The sequence below is a fragment of the Neolamprologus multifasciatus genome, chromosome 2 (assembly GCF_963576455.1).
Source record: "Neolamprologus multifasciatus chromosome 2, fNeoMul1.2, whole genome shotgun sequence".
Lineage (NCBI taxonomy): Eukaryota > Metazoa > Chordata > Actinopteri > Cichliformes > Cichlidae > Neolamprologus > Neolamprologus multifasciatus.
In genome coordinates, this window is record NC_140440.1 from 17,396,475 (window position 1) to 17,412,301 (window position 15,827).

A 15,827-nucleotide genomic window follows, 5' to 3' on the forward strand; every position below is an offset into this window, starting at 1 on the left:
ATGGCTTGTCAGACCAATCAGCTGGCTAATCACTGTCTCAAAGCAGGCTGTAAACTGCTCTCCTTTTAGTGTCACTCAGAGCTAATGAGAAGCAAGTAACTGTCAATATTTAACCTGCAGCGTCCATCGACCTCCACTTTGACTTTGTGTGCACGGCTGCAGGCAAATAACTGAACAACATAAGCATAAAAAAACAAAACCAGGCATCAACATAATACATCAAAAATAATGAAAAACTAAAAACAGAAGACTTTCTTCTTTTTTGGACTTTATTAATGAAGACCGACACAGGATGCTCACATGGCTGCGACATATTAAAATTCAGATCAGGAAATTGGATGTTAACATGAAAGAATGCAAGTCAAAACTACAACGATGTAGAAATAATAAAAATAAAATTATAAATCACATTTTATTTTCACCACAGATATCAAAGATCAGCCACTCGGGAAGAGCAGCAAAGCTGACTGTTTCAATATCACAACGAAGTGAATCTGCTAAAAACAGCTGAAGACACTTTGGTCCAATCTGTGCAACTGAATACAGATTCATTTTGTTCCACTGATAATTTACTGATGTACAAACATAATTTTAACTTGCATCAGAACAATCACAACAACCATGATACCGAAAGCGCCTTGAGGCGACCTTTGTTGTGATTTGGCGCTATATAAATAAAATTGAATTGAATAACACTGTTTACAAGTTACTGATTGTGTTCCACAACTAAAAATAACTCAAATACTGAGAAGCTCCTGATGCATTGCTGATGAGAATCAGTTATTACAAACTGGAAGCTTTGCAACACATGTGTGTGAGCAAAGACAAGACTGTGGTCCAAGGCCCTTTCTCATTAAAAACAAATCAGTTCTTCATAAAGCGTTTTGTTAAAAATATCCTGTAACTCTTACTTGACTTCTGTTCAGTGCCTCAGAGAGGATATGAAAATGTTCACACCACAAAAAGGAAGCGCTCTGCACTAGAAGGCTGTGGTGGGTCAGCTGTGGCAGTAGGAGCAGTGGATCCCCCCTGTCAGGTCAGTGATGGTTCCCTCTCTAACCAGTCTTTGCAAGAGCTCAGTCTCTCTGTTCACATTGTGCATGCTCTGCTCCAGCATGAAGCTCATAGGCAGCTGGTCATAGTAGTGCAGTGGCGCCCCGTGCTGGGAGAGGTTGTAGCCAAAGCCTGCCAGGCTGACCTCGTCACACAGCAGGCTAGCTAGAGTCAGCGCAGACACACCGAGAGTGGGAATGTTCTGCAAATATACGTAAAAAAAAAGGGTTAAACTTTCTTAAAGAGTAAAGACGTTTGTTTCTGTCTTCCTGTTGCAGATTTTTCACATCATTTTATTTTCTAAGCAAACTGACTATGGTTGAAGTCTTTACTTCAACCATAGTCAGTTTGCTTAGAAAATAAAATGATGGAAAATGGACAAGAGTGAGACACCGGCAAAGTCAAAGTAATATAGGCCATAATAAATAAACTATGACTTAGCTTACTGTAATATGCACAGACAGGTAAACCGATAGTATCACGATGTTAGCCTTTTGTTAACGCCTTTCCCATGTCTGCCTGTAGCTCATGAGAACAGCAGCTCAGTGAGCTCCATTAGAAACCTCAGCGCTGAGTAACAACTTTATTCTTGTTCAGAATGACTTTATTACTCCAACAGAGTCGAAGACAGAGGTTAACATAACTTGACACACAGAACCACTTCTAAGCTTTTATTTTCTAATTTCAATAATCTCATCATTACAACTTAAATGAGCTCAAATCAGAAATGGTCCCATCTGCTGCTGTTAGATAGTACTGCAATAGTCAAAAGTGACCACAAGGGGGAGTTGCTCCAACACAACAGACTGCAGGCTGGCTACAGCAGGCATGACGATTAAACCTGACACAGTGGCAGATGGACAAAGGGAGGTTTTACTGTGCAAAGAGATATAACTTGTTCTCTATTAGAAGGTTTAATTCCTAAGCTGGGCTAGCCCGTCTTTCTACGTGAAAAATAATAAAAAAAAAAAAAAAACAGAATACAAAGGCATTTCAAAAACGACTTCAATGAATCAGAAGTTTAAAAAGTATTTTTAAAACTGACTTCAGTTTTCACTTTAACCAGGGGTGGGGGAACTCCAGGCCTGAGTGCAGGTGTCCTGAATTGAATGGCTAAATTACCTCCTCAACATGACTTGTTCCCCAGAGGCCTGGTAATGAAATAAGATCTAAAGATCTAAAACCTGAAGGACACCAGCCCTCGAGGCCATCTGCTTTATACCACAGACTTACGAACAGACACACTTTCACTTAATGTGTGGTATGTGAATCATCAATTACCTGGTCCCAGCCCCACAGGCGTGGCCTGGGAAGAGGATATTTCAGGAGGTCCAGTGCAGTCTCTCTGATCACATGTGGGTTTAGAAGTCTGAACTTACTGGCTTTGAGAGGGATTCTATCTGGAACCTTCTGCCAGAAAAAGAACCAATCCCACAGAGGCTGCAACACAAAGCACAAACTGTTTGTTTCTCAACAGCTCAGAACACTGACTCACAAGAAAACAGCAGTGAGATCTGAGACTGTGTCACACTTTCACGTAGAAGCAGATACTGAGGAGTTCACAAGTTGACAATGACTTATGGAGCTAGCAACGGAGACGTTACATAATCCAAGAGATCCATGTAATTAAACCACAGGTAGGGGAGGAATTCCTGGAAGCACACTTCAGCCAGACGTCTCACATATAATGTCTGATAAGAGCTTTTCTGATTTTTAAAAATGTCTCTCGTGCTTAGAGGCTGTTTGTACTGCACATGATTTTTATTTTTATCTAATACTTTTTCTAATTTATTTTCTTCAAAGCTTGCTTTTATATAAAAATATGAGAATTGATTTCTAATCTTCACCTTACAGACAATCCCAAACTGTGTGCTATTACAGCGCTGCTACTATTTCCATTCAGTTTAACATCTAACTGCATTTAAACATCTCAGTGTTTTTGACTCGGTGCAGCCATCATTATATTTATAAGTAGTCAGATTTTCCATATTTATCCGTTTCTCCAGGGTGTATTCTCCAAGATGGCATATTCTTAAATAATATAGCTTTAATCCAAGAACACAAGCTGATTTATTTGTGTGAAGGTGGGTTGCTGGTTAGTTTGATCAGATGAATTCAGCAGTGCTACTCACCACAGAGAGCTTGTTGATCATAGCAGAGCTCCAGCTGATGTCTCCGCTTTTATACACCACCGTCACAAACAGAGTGTCTGGGTCTGTGTCAGCCCAGCTAAGAGGCGTGCCCTCCGGGTAACTCATCCTGATGGTGGTTCGATTCCCAACGTCAATGCTGAACTTTCCCAGTGGACCTCGGTTTAACCTGAGGGACAAAGAGCCAACAGCCGAATGACTTTCTATATTAATATTAGTATGAAATCAAGAAACACCCCACGATATGATCCATCTATTCGCTTCCGCTTATCCTTTTCAGGGTCGCGGGGGTGCTGGAGCCTATCCCAGCTGTCATACGGCGAGAGGCGGGGTACACCCTGGACTGGTCCACAGTCTGTCCCAGGGCCAACACAGAGACAGACAACCACTGGCGCTCACATTCACACCTATGGCAATTTGGATTAATCAATTAACCTATCCCCACCAACTGCATGTCTTTGGACTGTGGGAGGAAGCCGGAGTACCCGGAGGGAACCCACACAAACACAGGGAGAACATGCAAACTCCACACAGAAAGCCCCCGGCCTGATGGTGGAACTGAACTCAGGACCTTCTTGCTGTGCGGCAACAGTGTTAACCACCATGCTGCCCCCCACGATATGATATTAATCCAATATTTCACTCACGTTGCGATATTATTGCATTTTTTAACAATTTACAATCCGCTGCTATCAGCCTGCGAATCTGTTGGTAATTACATGCAATACGTCTCTGCAGCTACTAACTGATGAACTGTCAAAGATCACATATCTGCTGCTGTCTTCATGGAAAGAAAGTCACATCTAACTATTACATTTGCACTCAGTAACCGTCCTGTTCTATAGGAATATTACCCGAATTCAACAATAATTTATTTCATTAAATATCGATATTTGGTGTCACTGCCACCTCAAACATTGCAATACTATGCTGTATTGATTTTTTTTTACCTGGTCAAACATGCATTCAATATGGTCACTGTTTAATCAAGTAGGCTGTTTATTTTGTTCAGGTTTACTCATCAAGCAACAATTCTGACCTGATAATGGTGTCAAAGCGGTCAATCAGCGGGCCAAGCTCCAAGCCTTTGAGAATGCCTCCGTTTCCCATGACCACACAGCGCTGACATTTCCCTGCAGCCTTCTCAGGCTGTGGTGAGTCTGAGGCTGGTAGCTGCAGAGAGAAATTCACACTATTACATTTGTGCTCTGAAAAAGACTGATGCACAGGCGCACAAGTCCGTGGCTTACCACTGACTTGTGGTATATACGTGCATTCAGCTGCAGTGGTATATGTTCTGCATAGTGTAAACCAGGGGTGTCGAACTCCAGGCCTCGAGGGCCGGTGTCCTGCAGGTTTTAGATCTCACCCTGGGTCAACACACCTGAATCACATGATTAGTTCATTACCAGGCTTCTGGAGAACTTCAACACATGTTGAGGAAGTAATTTATCCATTTAAATCAGCTGTGTTGGATCAAGGACACATCTAAAACCTGCAGGACACGGTCCCTCGAGGCCTGGAGTTCGACACCTGTGGTGTAAACGGAACACAAAAAATAAGAGGAACACTTTCTAACGAGAGTACGTCAAGTCAAGTGACGTCATTTAAACTTTTGGGATATTGACGTGATCAGTGAAGCAGCAGAGGGGGTTGTTAATTACTTTCAGCTGCTTTGCTCTTAATGAAATTAACAACAGGTGCTCCAGGGGAACAACGAGACAACCGCAGGAGCAAGAGTGGTTCCACAGGTGGAGGCGCTCACATGTTTTCCCTCCTTATCTCTTCTCACTAGTTAGCTAGTTTTGCATTTGGATAGGATCAGTTTCAGGACACCAGCCATTGTCTCACTGCATGCAAGCACGTTGGGGCCATGCAAACTACTGAGGATCATTTTGAGTTGCTTAGCTGCTGCATCTTTTTTTTCCACTTTCATTTTTGGGTGTGTCTTTGAATTCAGCCCTCTGTAGGTTGATCATTTTCATCTCCCACCCTACTGAGAAGTGTTTGTTTATTATTTTTTGAGCAGTGGAAATCACTCAGATACTGAAGGATCTTAACCCCCCCCCCCCAAAAAAAACAAAACAAAACAAAAACCTGCATTCACCAGTTTTTGCAGTTCTGCTACTTTGCTTTGAAGACCTCTGAAACCAAACGGCGAGGGATACAAGAAAAGGTCATCGTTCAGCAGTTCATCTTTCCACAGGAAGGGCTGGACATTGTGACTGGAAGCAGGGAGATGAGTTAACAAGCTCTGTCTGGTGCTGCCAGGGCGACACTGACTCTCCAAGACTCTCTGCGCATATTCATGGACGAGCTGGAGGAAGAAGAAAGGAAAGCCAGTGTTGGGAAGGTTACTTTTTAAATGTATTCCACTACAGATTACAAATTACATGCCCCAAAATCTATTTTGTAACGCATTCAGTTAAGTTACTCAATGAGAGTAACGTATTCTGAATACTTTGGATTACTTAATGTATTATCAAGCTTTTTACAACTACATGAATGTCCTATTGCTGTGTGATTTATTACTATTACTGAAGGTTACTCTCCATACCAACACCAACTAGATGTTTAAATCTTAATATAAATGAGTAACAGTAGGTGGACATTAGGTAAGGCTGCACTTTTTGCAGTGATCTCGTATAGAAAACTATTCGACGCGTATATAAAACAGGTCCGCGGCTCTGAACCATAGTAAAGGGAACTCTGGCTAATACGTCGGGTTCGTGTCGGGCTCGTAGCTGAAAACTAGCTTTACTTTGTTGTCTGGGTCAACTTTGCTAGCAAGAGACAGAGAGAGGCGTTGAAAGGCTGCTCCAACGAGACTTATTGTTTGGGAGGAAAACAGGAACACAGTGTACAGTCGAGTCTCAATAGCTTACTTACTACTGGGCTACACTGCCCATCAGGCTACATTCTTTAGAGCGATGCCTGTAACTCTCTGCCTATTGCCTTCATCATTTTTTGAATAACAATTTTAAAAAATATTTCTTCACGTCATTCCGCAGGCCGCAGTAGAGGTGACATGGGCCGTGAGATTGAGACACAGGCATTAGAGCCTCTTAATGCGTGTTTTGTTTGGGTTTCCACCGGCGTGGAAAATAGAGCGGGCACAGCCTAACATATGAAACAGGAAAAGACCGCCGTGTAATTCATTTATTTCAACAAAGTAACTGTATTCTAAATAAAACATTTTTAAATGGTAACTGTAACGGAATACAGTTACTCATATTTTGTATTTTAAATACGTAACGGCGGCACATGTATTCCGTTACTCCCCAACACTGAGGAAAGCAGAAAATAAAATTATGTCAAAAAGGGAATGAAAGTTTAACTGATTGAAAGACATATGGATTGGATAGATGGGATTATGTAAAAAGCTGAATACAACACAACAAGATGTCTGCACACTAAGTCAAAAGTGTAATGCAGCACTTCACATCCGGGGCGCTTATCTAATTTCATGACCTGGCTCGGGTTTATAAAAAACAATGCGGCTTCAAACGCCACGTCTTCTGTTACAGAGGCTCGTTCTCTTGTGGTTTTTGCATCTATATCAGAACAACAGCGCAGACACACAGGAAAGTGTCAGCTCAGTTTCAGGGCCAGTTAATGAAACGATGAACAACTAGATCAGGTTTAATGTGTAAAAACAACTGGCACCATTAGCTCACGTTAGGGCTGCAGTTATCAATTATTTTCAAAATCGAGTAATCAATTAATTATTCCATTGATTAATCGAGCAATAGGTTAAGAAATACTTTTGTGTTATTTATGAGAAAATGCAAAATATGTAAAAACAAAAAAACAAAACAAAACAAAAAAAAAACCTCAAACACAGTCAAAGGTCAAATAAGATCTATACAAATCTAAACTATATTAGTGTTTTTGCACTGCTGCTTTACAAGACACTATTGGTTTGAGACAGGATGTATGTAAACGTCTGACTTAAGAAGGAAGGAAGGGCAGAGTGCTTCTTGCGGCCCTTTACCCCACCACGATTCTTCACTTCTGAATACAGATAAGTCACTAAACCCACACCATAAACACTCTGCTCTACTGTGCTCTCACCTTTCTATGTGCAGGGTTGATGACCCACTCTGCAGGTTTGATTGGTCCTGTGCTCAGCAGTGGCATAGAGACCAAGACCAGGCCGAGGAAAACCACGACAGCTGCTGCCAACACACGTCTGGACACACACACACACACAGAGCAAACATATTTTTAGTGACCAGAAATTTATTATAACCCCTTTCATTGAGCTGGCCGCAATTCAATGAGTGCTTTGCAGAAAACAGACAACATAACAACAAACTCGAGATTAAAAACAAAAAAGCAAAATAAAACAGGTGAATACCACAGGGCTTGTAAAATGAATACATATATAATTTATTTATAATTTATGAACAAATTTTAAATATTTATTATTTATAATTTGTTCGTGCTAAAAGTAGACTTAAAGAAATAAAAAATGGTATTGTGCAAAAAAAAAGAAAGCTACATGAGGAAGTAAGTAATTTTCATGGACTTAAACTGTAGGAAATAAATGTGTAAAATTACAAGAAGCATTCTGGATTTTGTTTTTTGTTTAAACTGTAGTCAAAATAGAAATTCTTCTGTCATTTAATTGTTTATTTCTTAATTACTTTGTGTAATATGAACGTCCATAAGGGATCAGTTTTCATCAGTAGGAAAAGCTGTAAAACTTGAAAATACATTCTAAAGTCCAAAATGTCTACTTGTGCCTGTTTCTGCTGAGTAGCAGATCAAACAAGTTAATAATTATAAATGTCTTCAAGCCTGTGAGACTCGACACTGAGCCACAGCTCTGTGGTACATGCACACACTTCTGCACCTCTGCTGTTCAAAGACACTTTGTAATAAGGCTCCTCTGGTCTACTGGTGTTGGCCAGAGGAGCTCATGGCGCAATATGGCAGCCTCGCTTCTGTCAGTCTGCCCCAGTTTGCCTCCACCAGTGTGTGAATGTGAGAGTGAATGAATAGTGGAATTGTAAAGCGCTTTGAGGGTCTCGAAAAGTGCTATATAAATGCATCCATCCATCCATTCGCTTCCGCTTATCCTTTTCAGGGTCGCGGGGGGCGCTGGAGCCTATCCCAGCTGTCATAGGGCAAGAGGCAGGGTACACCCTGGACAGGTCGCCAGTCTGTCGCAGGGCCAACACACAGGGACAGACAACCATTCGCACTCACATTCATTCGCACATTCACACCTAGTGACAATTTGGATTATCCAATTAACCTATCCCCACAAGCAATCCAATGCAATCCATTATTATTATTATTGCTATTATTGCTATTATTATTGCTGTGAGAGAGAGAACACAAATGGTGCTATTTCAAACAATGTCCTGACAGAGGTGCATCAGAAGAAACAGACAGCTATACTGAATGCAATATGCACGCTTAACAGGATGCAAGAGGCGAGGAGAGAAACCACTCCGGCTTAGAAACAAGTGCATCGTTATAAAACTGCACCAGCCTAGTTGATAAGTTACAGTGCAAACTACACTGTGAACTATCAATTCTTTCCACGAGATAATGTTTATCATAACTGTCTGCACATATGACAGAAATGCACTGTAACCTGGCTGCTCAGGGCTCATTTGTCATAATTATTCAAGGAATCAGCCCAGGTTTTGCTATTTTTATTAATCAGAGCTTCATAGAGCAGCTCTGTGGAGCTCCAGTGAAAAGCACTTACTGGGTAATTGGCAACCCTTTATGCTTAATTTTTCTTCTGAGTGAATAAAAAGTCAGAGTAATCAAAGCTGTCTGTCCTCTGTCCTTTTGTGAAACTTTAACATGATACTGTCTTTTGGGGAAAAATGAAAATGCAAGGGTCTGTTTCTTAAAATAATCGACTACAGTCTGATTCAGTTTTTTTCTGAATCGAAACTTCAGCCATGTTCACTCGTCTGACTAACTGTTTCATTTCCCCATCCTACATCAGCTATTCTGGTTAAACTGTGTGGTTTAAGAGGCACAGCACACTATCTGAGAACAGTAAGGCAAATATAGCAAACATTTTCAGGGTCAAAGTCAAGCACCTTTAAGCACTTACAAGGTCCATTTTCAAGCTTTTCCAGCATATTATCAAGGAAGAATGCATGATTGCACCACCTCAGTAAGACTAAAACAAATCATCTTAGGTTGACTTAAGTGTCCTTCGTTCCCTTTTTGTTAAAACAGAAAAACACACCACATAAAAATACTGCAAAAGCAAAGGGCTGCCTTATATGCATATAGTGTGTAAACTGAAAACACACATTTCACTTAAAAATTAAGATGTGAAAATGTGAACAAATCAACCTATAAGAGATATTCATCTCCTCTTGAAAATAAACAAGCCCACAAAACAAGAAAACTGCACCAAACACCACAAAATAACCCACAGCAAGTTTTCTCATCAGATATTGATGCTTCTTTCCTATATGACACACAAAATAGGAGACGGATGTTTGTTAGTGTTTTTTAAAGTTTATTCCCAATAAAACAGACAGCAGTGTTTGACTACACTGCTGTCTGTATTGAGACAGGCATGGACTACAGCACTGACTGGGAGAGGCTGTGAACAGATGACAGACTCAGTTCAATTCAACATATAAGACTTTAAGAATGCACAAGCATCTATCTAAAATCTATTTATTTAGTCTATCATCTGTGATATCATTATGTACAGTTATAATGTATTGTATCATCTCCCTTAAATAAACAGGCAGCCTTAAAGTATGAAACATTCATGAACGAAACACAAACATGTGTCTACTGTCTCAGTGGCTGATAGTGTCCACAGGCCTCAGTGTGAGCTTGAAGCCATTATATTGTTTAAGTTGTTTCATGTGTAGGTGCTCACGATAAACCGATTTTGAATGAATTTTCAAAGTCGGGGAACATCGTTAGAACAAAAAAGTGTCTATTATTTGTGCCCATATGGATCAGTCATATTACTATTATTCCCCCTAAGGTGTTGCCAAAGCCACCAAGGTAATACTTGAAAAAGCTGCATATTCCATAAATATTCCATTAATAATAATAATAATAATAATAATAACTTTATGTATAAATCACTTTCAAACAAAGTGCTGTACAGCTATTTGAAAATAAAGAGATAAATAAATAAAAGCGATACAAGTTAAAAAACACAAAAGTTAAAAACGATAAAAATGTCAAAGACTAAATGGCACAGAATTAAGACATGTAGGATAGGGTGGACAAGTGGGTCTTCTCCCAATAGTCTTTTTTCTGGCTCTAGGAACTTTTAACAGGCCAGAGTCCTGAGATCAGAGAGCACGGGATGGAACATAAAGGTGTAAAAGGTCAGAGAGGTATGAAGGTGCCAAACCATTTAAAGCAGGGGTCGCCAATCCCAGTCCATGAGGGCCGGTGTCCCTGCAGGTTTTAGATCTCACCCTGGGTCAACACACCTGAATCACATGATTAGTTCATTACCAGGCCTCTGGAGAACTTCAAGACACGCTGAGAAGTTAATTTATCCATTTAAATCAGCTGTGATGGATCAAGGACACATATAAACACATGGGGCGATCGTGGCTCAAGAGTTGGGAGTTCGCCTTGTAATTGGAAGGTTGCCGGTTCGAGCCCCGGCTTGGACAGTCTCGGTCGTTGTGTCCTTGGGCAAGACACTTCACCCGTTGCCTACTGGTGGTGGTCAGAGGGCCCGGTGGCGCCAGTGTCCGGCAGCCTCGCCTCTGTCAGTGCGCCCCAGGGTGGCTGTGGTTACATTGTAGCTTACCATCACCAGTGTGTGAATGTGTGTGTGAATGGGTGGATGACTGGATATGTAAAGCGCTTTGGGGTCCTTAGGGACTAGTAAAGCGCTATATAAATACAGGCCATTTACCATTTACCATAAAACCTGCAGGGACACCGGCCCTCGTGAACTGGGATTGGGGACCCCTGATTTAAAGCCTTGTAGGTAAGCAGCAGGACCTTAAAATCTGCTCAAACCTGACAAGCTAGCCAATGAAGGGATTTCAGTACAGGACTAATGTGCTCACATTTTCCAGTTTTAGTTAAAATGCGAGCAGCTGTATTTTGCACCATCTGTAAACCTCTAAAACTTTTCTTTGGCAGCCCACAAAGGAGAGCGTTACAATAATCGATATGTGAAAACACAAATGCATGAAGAAGAACCTCTGCAGTGTTTCAAGTTATTGTCAGGATATTATTGACGAGACATGACAAAGACGTGCAGAATGCAAAATGTGCAAATATAATATAATTTAGGTGTGTGTTCAGAACTATGTGACTGAGTGCACAAATAAGCATGTTGTTCCCAGGTCCAGTTTGTAGTGCATTTGTGGGTTTTTTGTTGTTTTTGAGTCCTTTGATGAGTATTGTAGGTGTCTGTAGAGGTGTATGTGTATATCAGTCCTTTTGTGGTAGTGAGTTAAGGGCCCTGCCTGCTTGGGGGAAGAAACTCTTGCAGTGTCTGGTCGTCACCGTTTTGATGCTGCGAAATCCACTGCCAGATGGAAGGAGGGAGAACAGTGCATGTGAGGGGTGGAGAGTGTCCTTCACTATGTATCAGGAGAGGTCAGCTGATATGTGCACACCAGGAACTTCACACTGATGACCATCTCAGCAGCAGATCCATTGATGTGCAGTGGGGTGTGGGCCATTGAGCTCTTCCTGAAGTTAACAACCATCTCTTTAGTCTTCTGAACATTTAGAGACAGGCTGTTATTCTGACACCAGTCCACCAGGTTTTGGACCTTCTCTCTGTATTCAGACTCATCGTTGTTGGTGATGAGACCCACCACTGTTGTGTCATCTGCAAACTTGATGATGTGATTTGAGCTGTACTGTGCAGTACAGTCATGTGTTAGCAGGGTGAACAGCAGTGGGCTAAAGCTGCAGGTCATCAGCATAACAATGAAAGGTTACATTAAAAGAATGTAAAAGAAGACCAAGAGGCAGCAAATACAGCGAGAACAGCAGTGAGCCAAGTACAGAGCCCTGAGGGACCCCATGCCCCACCGCACAGAAACTCCCTGATAACGACTGTGTTGAGTCTGTTCCTTCCCATTCCATGCAAGGCCACCTGATTTGGCTGGAAGACTGTTTACTTAGCCTGGCAGGGCAAAGGACACGGTCTCAGCTGAACTATGGACACGCACACACATACATATACTGATGCTGATAAGCACTCACTGACGCATCACCCTCCCTACCCCGGATCCAACGCCACCTCCAACGCTTACCTCCCCTCTGATGTGGACATCGGGTCAGCTGGAGGCGCAGTCGAAGATTGCAGCGGTCCCAGATCAGATGTACATACTGGAACTCTTTCCCATGTTGCTCTCTGTGTTTATTGTGCTATGGTGTGTTGATATCTGTGCATTCCTGTATTATCCTTCTGTGTTACACATTTCGATGTTTTTTTCCTCGCTACCTAGCCTGACCTGTCTCCCCAATGTGATGTTTGTGTATTGTATGTACGGTCGGCAAGGTCTGTCATCTCGGTTGTGGGCAAAAGACCTGCAACTGACAAATAAAGGCTATCTCATCTTATCTCACAGGTCTCGGAGAGATTATTTTTAAAACTAACAGTCTGAGATCTCCCAGACAGGTAGGCCATGATAAAACATTTACTGTAACTTGAATAATTTTTTCAAGCCTATCCAATAAAATGCAGTGATTCACAGTGTGAAACGCAGCACTTAGATCCAGCAGTAATAAAACTGAAGTCCGATTATTGTCACTTTGACTAAAGCTGTTTCTGTGAAGTGATTTGGTCTAAAACCAGACTGAAATGCTTCAAACAGATTGTTAATTGACAGATGCTCAGTGAGCTGCTTGAAAACCACTTTTTCAAAGACCTTAGACAAAAACAGACAGATGTGAGATGGGTCTATAGCATGGCTATTCAACTATGAAGTTAGTTGGGCCAGATTTTCAAACCGAGGAATTTATCTGGGCCAGATATTTTTTTTTGAAGCCAGTAAGCAGCAGATCATGATCAATTTCAAACCCACACAACTGTATTGAAAAACAAGTAATTTTTTTATTCCTTTCCCCTGTAAATCTGGTGACCTCACAAATGCACACCAAAAGGTCCATTTAAAAAAAAAGGGAGCTATAACTAAACTATTTTTTGCACATTTGAAATAATAATAATAATAACAAAAAACATTTTGATAATTCCCTTTCAAATTAAAATAAATATTTTGCTGACCACTCACTTTTCCTGCCATGAATGGAGCCCCATGCGTCACAAGTATACAGACACGCTTCATATCCAGACCATTTTCCTCAAAAAGAGCTGAAGTCTTCTCAAACATTATTTCGCCAGCTGTGTGTCCCTCTAACGGTAGTAAGCGAACAATTTCCCATCCAAAAAACGGACATATACGCACAACTGTGCATTATCAGTTCTGTCTGTGATCTCCTGCTATAGACATTACACCAGTTTTCTTCAGGTCATCTAACAGCATTTCAAACTCGTCTGACGCCAGAACTTCAACTCTACGAATATTTGAACTGTTCTACAGGGGTACGTTTTTAATAGCAGATGTCAAACTTACTTTAATTTTTTCATCACTTTTCACCGCATCCACCATGGCCAGCATGCAGTATTTCACTGTTTCAGAATCTGTGAAAGGCCTTTTCTTCTTCGCCAAGAAGCAAACACAAAGGGAAGATGCTGCAGCTCTCTCTTGGGCTGTACAGGACCCTCACCATGGCAGTACAACTCCGGTTGTAAGATTATTAAACTCGGTAAAATGAATAAGTATTTGTCAGTCCAGGCAGGGTTAAACCGACAGTTTTCATTGTCAATTTTGCGCTTCTGGAGAGAGAAAGACATGCTGTTGTCGCATCATATATTACGATGATTGTTTAATATGTTTACATCACGGTGCATTGTGGGTTAAATATTGCTAGGCTACTAGGAGTGTTGCATTCACAGTCTACACTACGCTGTAGGAATTTTAAATTTTTTTTAAATTAATTAATTTTTTGCGTTTTCTCTGTGTTTCTGCCAGGACCACAGGCAGGGCCACTCGCAGGTTGCTTCTGGGCCGCATTTGGCCCGCGGGCCGCCATTTGAATAGGCTTGGTCTATAGTTTACAACCATGTCAACATCCAGACCAAGCTTTTTCAAGATTGGCACTACCACAGCTGTTGCAACATGGCATTTGGGTCTTCAAACTAAAACAGGAAAATTGGAACATAAATAGTGCATCATCATGGTCTAAACCAGGGGTCGGCAACCTGCGGCTCTGGAGCCGCATGCGGCTCTTTTGTCCTTATACTGCGGCTCCGGGTGGTTTGGGAAAATAAATTAGAAGTATTTAGCTGAAGTGTATTTTATTTGTGTTTAGTTCTTTTTTTAACTTGTAGTTCTAAATTGGAAGGTTATTGTGATTTTGAAATATAAAATAAAATTATATCTTATTATTTTTTCACCGCTCAAAATAAGCATCACACTCGCGGAAGCCGGTATACCCGCCGAAACGCCGTGCATTTATCGAGACTTTCGACCCCAGGTAGGCCAGTTATGGATCTTCGGATCCACATTATGTCAGCAGCTCCACCATGAACTACGTTAAAACAAACACCGCTCACGCCTCACAGATGACAGCTTAAAGTCCTGCGTAAAGATGATGCAGATGCTGTGCGCAGAGGTTCGGGACCATAAGTCTCATTGTAAACATATCACGGCAGACCCGACGATGTTTGCATGAACATGCTTTTCAGCATCTCTTTACTGACCACTTTTCACACACGGTTGCTGTACGCACACAGCCGGCTGTAGCTTTTCAGCTCACAGCCTGACAACACAACAGCAGAGAGAGCACAGACTTTAAGGTGGTGAGGCGTGATTGCGGGTGCCGCTCAGGTGCGTCCGCCTCCCCTGCAGCGGCGCTGCAGACCACGCCCCGCCACACACGTTAACCAGGTAAAATACATATTTAGGCAGAATTTTGCAAATATCTATTTTTCCTTTTTTAGCAGCATAGTGCTTTTTTCCCAGTTATTTTTTAAAAGTCAGGTCAAGGCTCCAAAAGCACAAAGGTGATATAAGGGTGGCGGCTCACAGCAGTTTTTGTTTGCTGGATCATTTTAGTTCAGCTGGGTGTCTTTCCTTTTGTTATATTTCTTTAAGAGTTCAAAATGTGTTAATTACATAAATAAAATGTAATTTTCTCTGTAGTACTTCATGGATTTCATAAGCAACACACCTTAATTGCTCTGTGGATTCTTTTAAAAAGCAGTTAAAAACTTTTCTGTTCAAACAAGCCTTTTGTTGATCTACGTATTTTATATTCTTTACATTTGATCTTTTACATTGAGTATAATGTCTATTGATTGTATTGTTTATTTTAATATTTGTATACAGCGCTTTGTTACTGCCTGTCTGTGAAAAGCGCTTAATAAATAAACTTTACTTACTTAATTTAGTTGTTCACACAAAGCATAAAGGTAAAAACAAACAATATATACAGTGTTATCTTCATTTTAGATTTCAAAAAGTATTTGCGGCTCCCAGTGTTTTCTTTTACGTGGAAACCGGGTCCAAGTGGCTCTTTGGGTGTTAAAGGTTGCAGACCCCTGGTCTAAACAGAGCACGTTGG

At 41.2% G+C, this 15,827-nt stretch overlaps 1 protein-coding gene and 1 long non-coding RNA gene across 2 annotated transcripts in view; one reads left to right on the top strand and one right to left on the bottom strand.

The window, feature by feature from the left end:
• Positions 1-251: 251 nt before the first annotated feature.
• st3gal5 (ST3 beta-galactoside alpha-2,3-sialyltransferase 5) overlaps positions 252-15,827 on the bottom strand; it is a 33,608-nt gene continuing 18,032 nt past the window's right edge. The window contains exons 2-7 of the mRNA XM_085132290.1: positions 7,278-7,395; positions 5,311-5,520; positions 4,243-4,376; positions 3,186-3,372; positions 2,335-2,493; positions 252-1,255 (exon numbers count right to left, since the gene is read on the bottom strand). Coding sequence (XP_084988416.1) covers positions 998-1,255; positions 2,335-2,493; positions 3,186-3,372; positions 4,243-4,376; positions 5,311-5,520; positions 7,278-7,395 — 1,066 coding nt within the window. The 3' untranslated portion in view covers positions 252-997. The remainder of the gene's footprint in view (positions 1,256-2,334; positions 2,494-3,185; positions 3,373-4,242; positions 4,377-5,310; positions 5,521-7,277; positions 7,396-15,827) is intronic.
• Positions 4,371-5,860, top strand: LOC146524169 (uncharacterized). The gene is made up of 2 exons (XR_014869278.1): positions 4,371-4,970; positions 5,104-5,860. It is a non-coding gene; the product is annotated as an uncharacterized LOC146524169 (long non-coding RNA).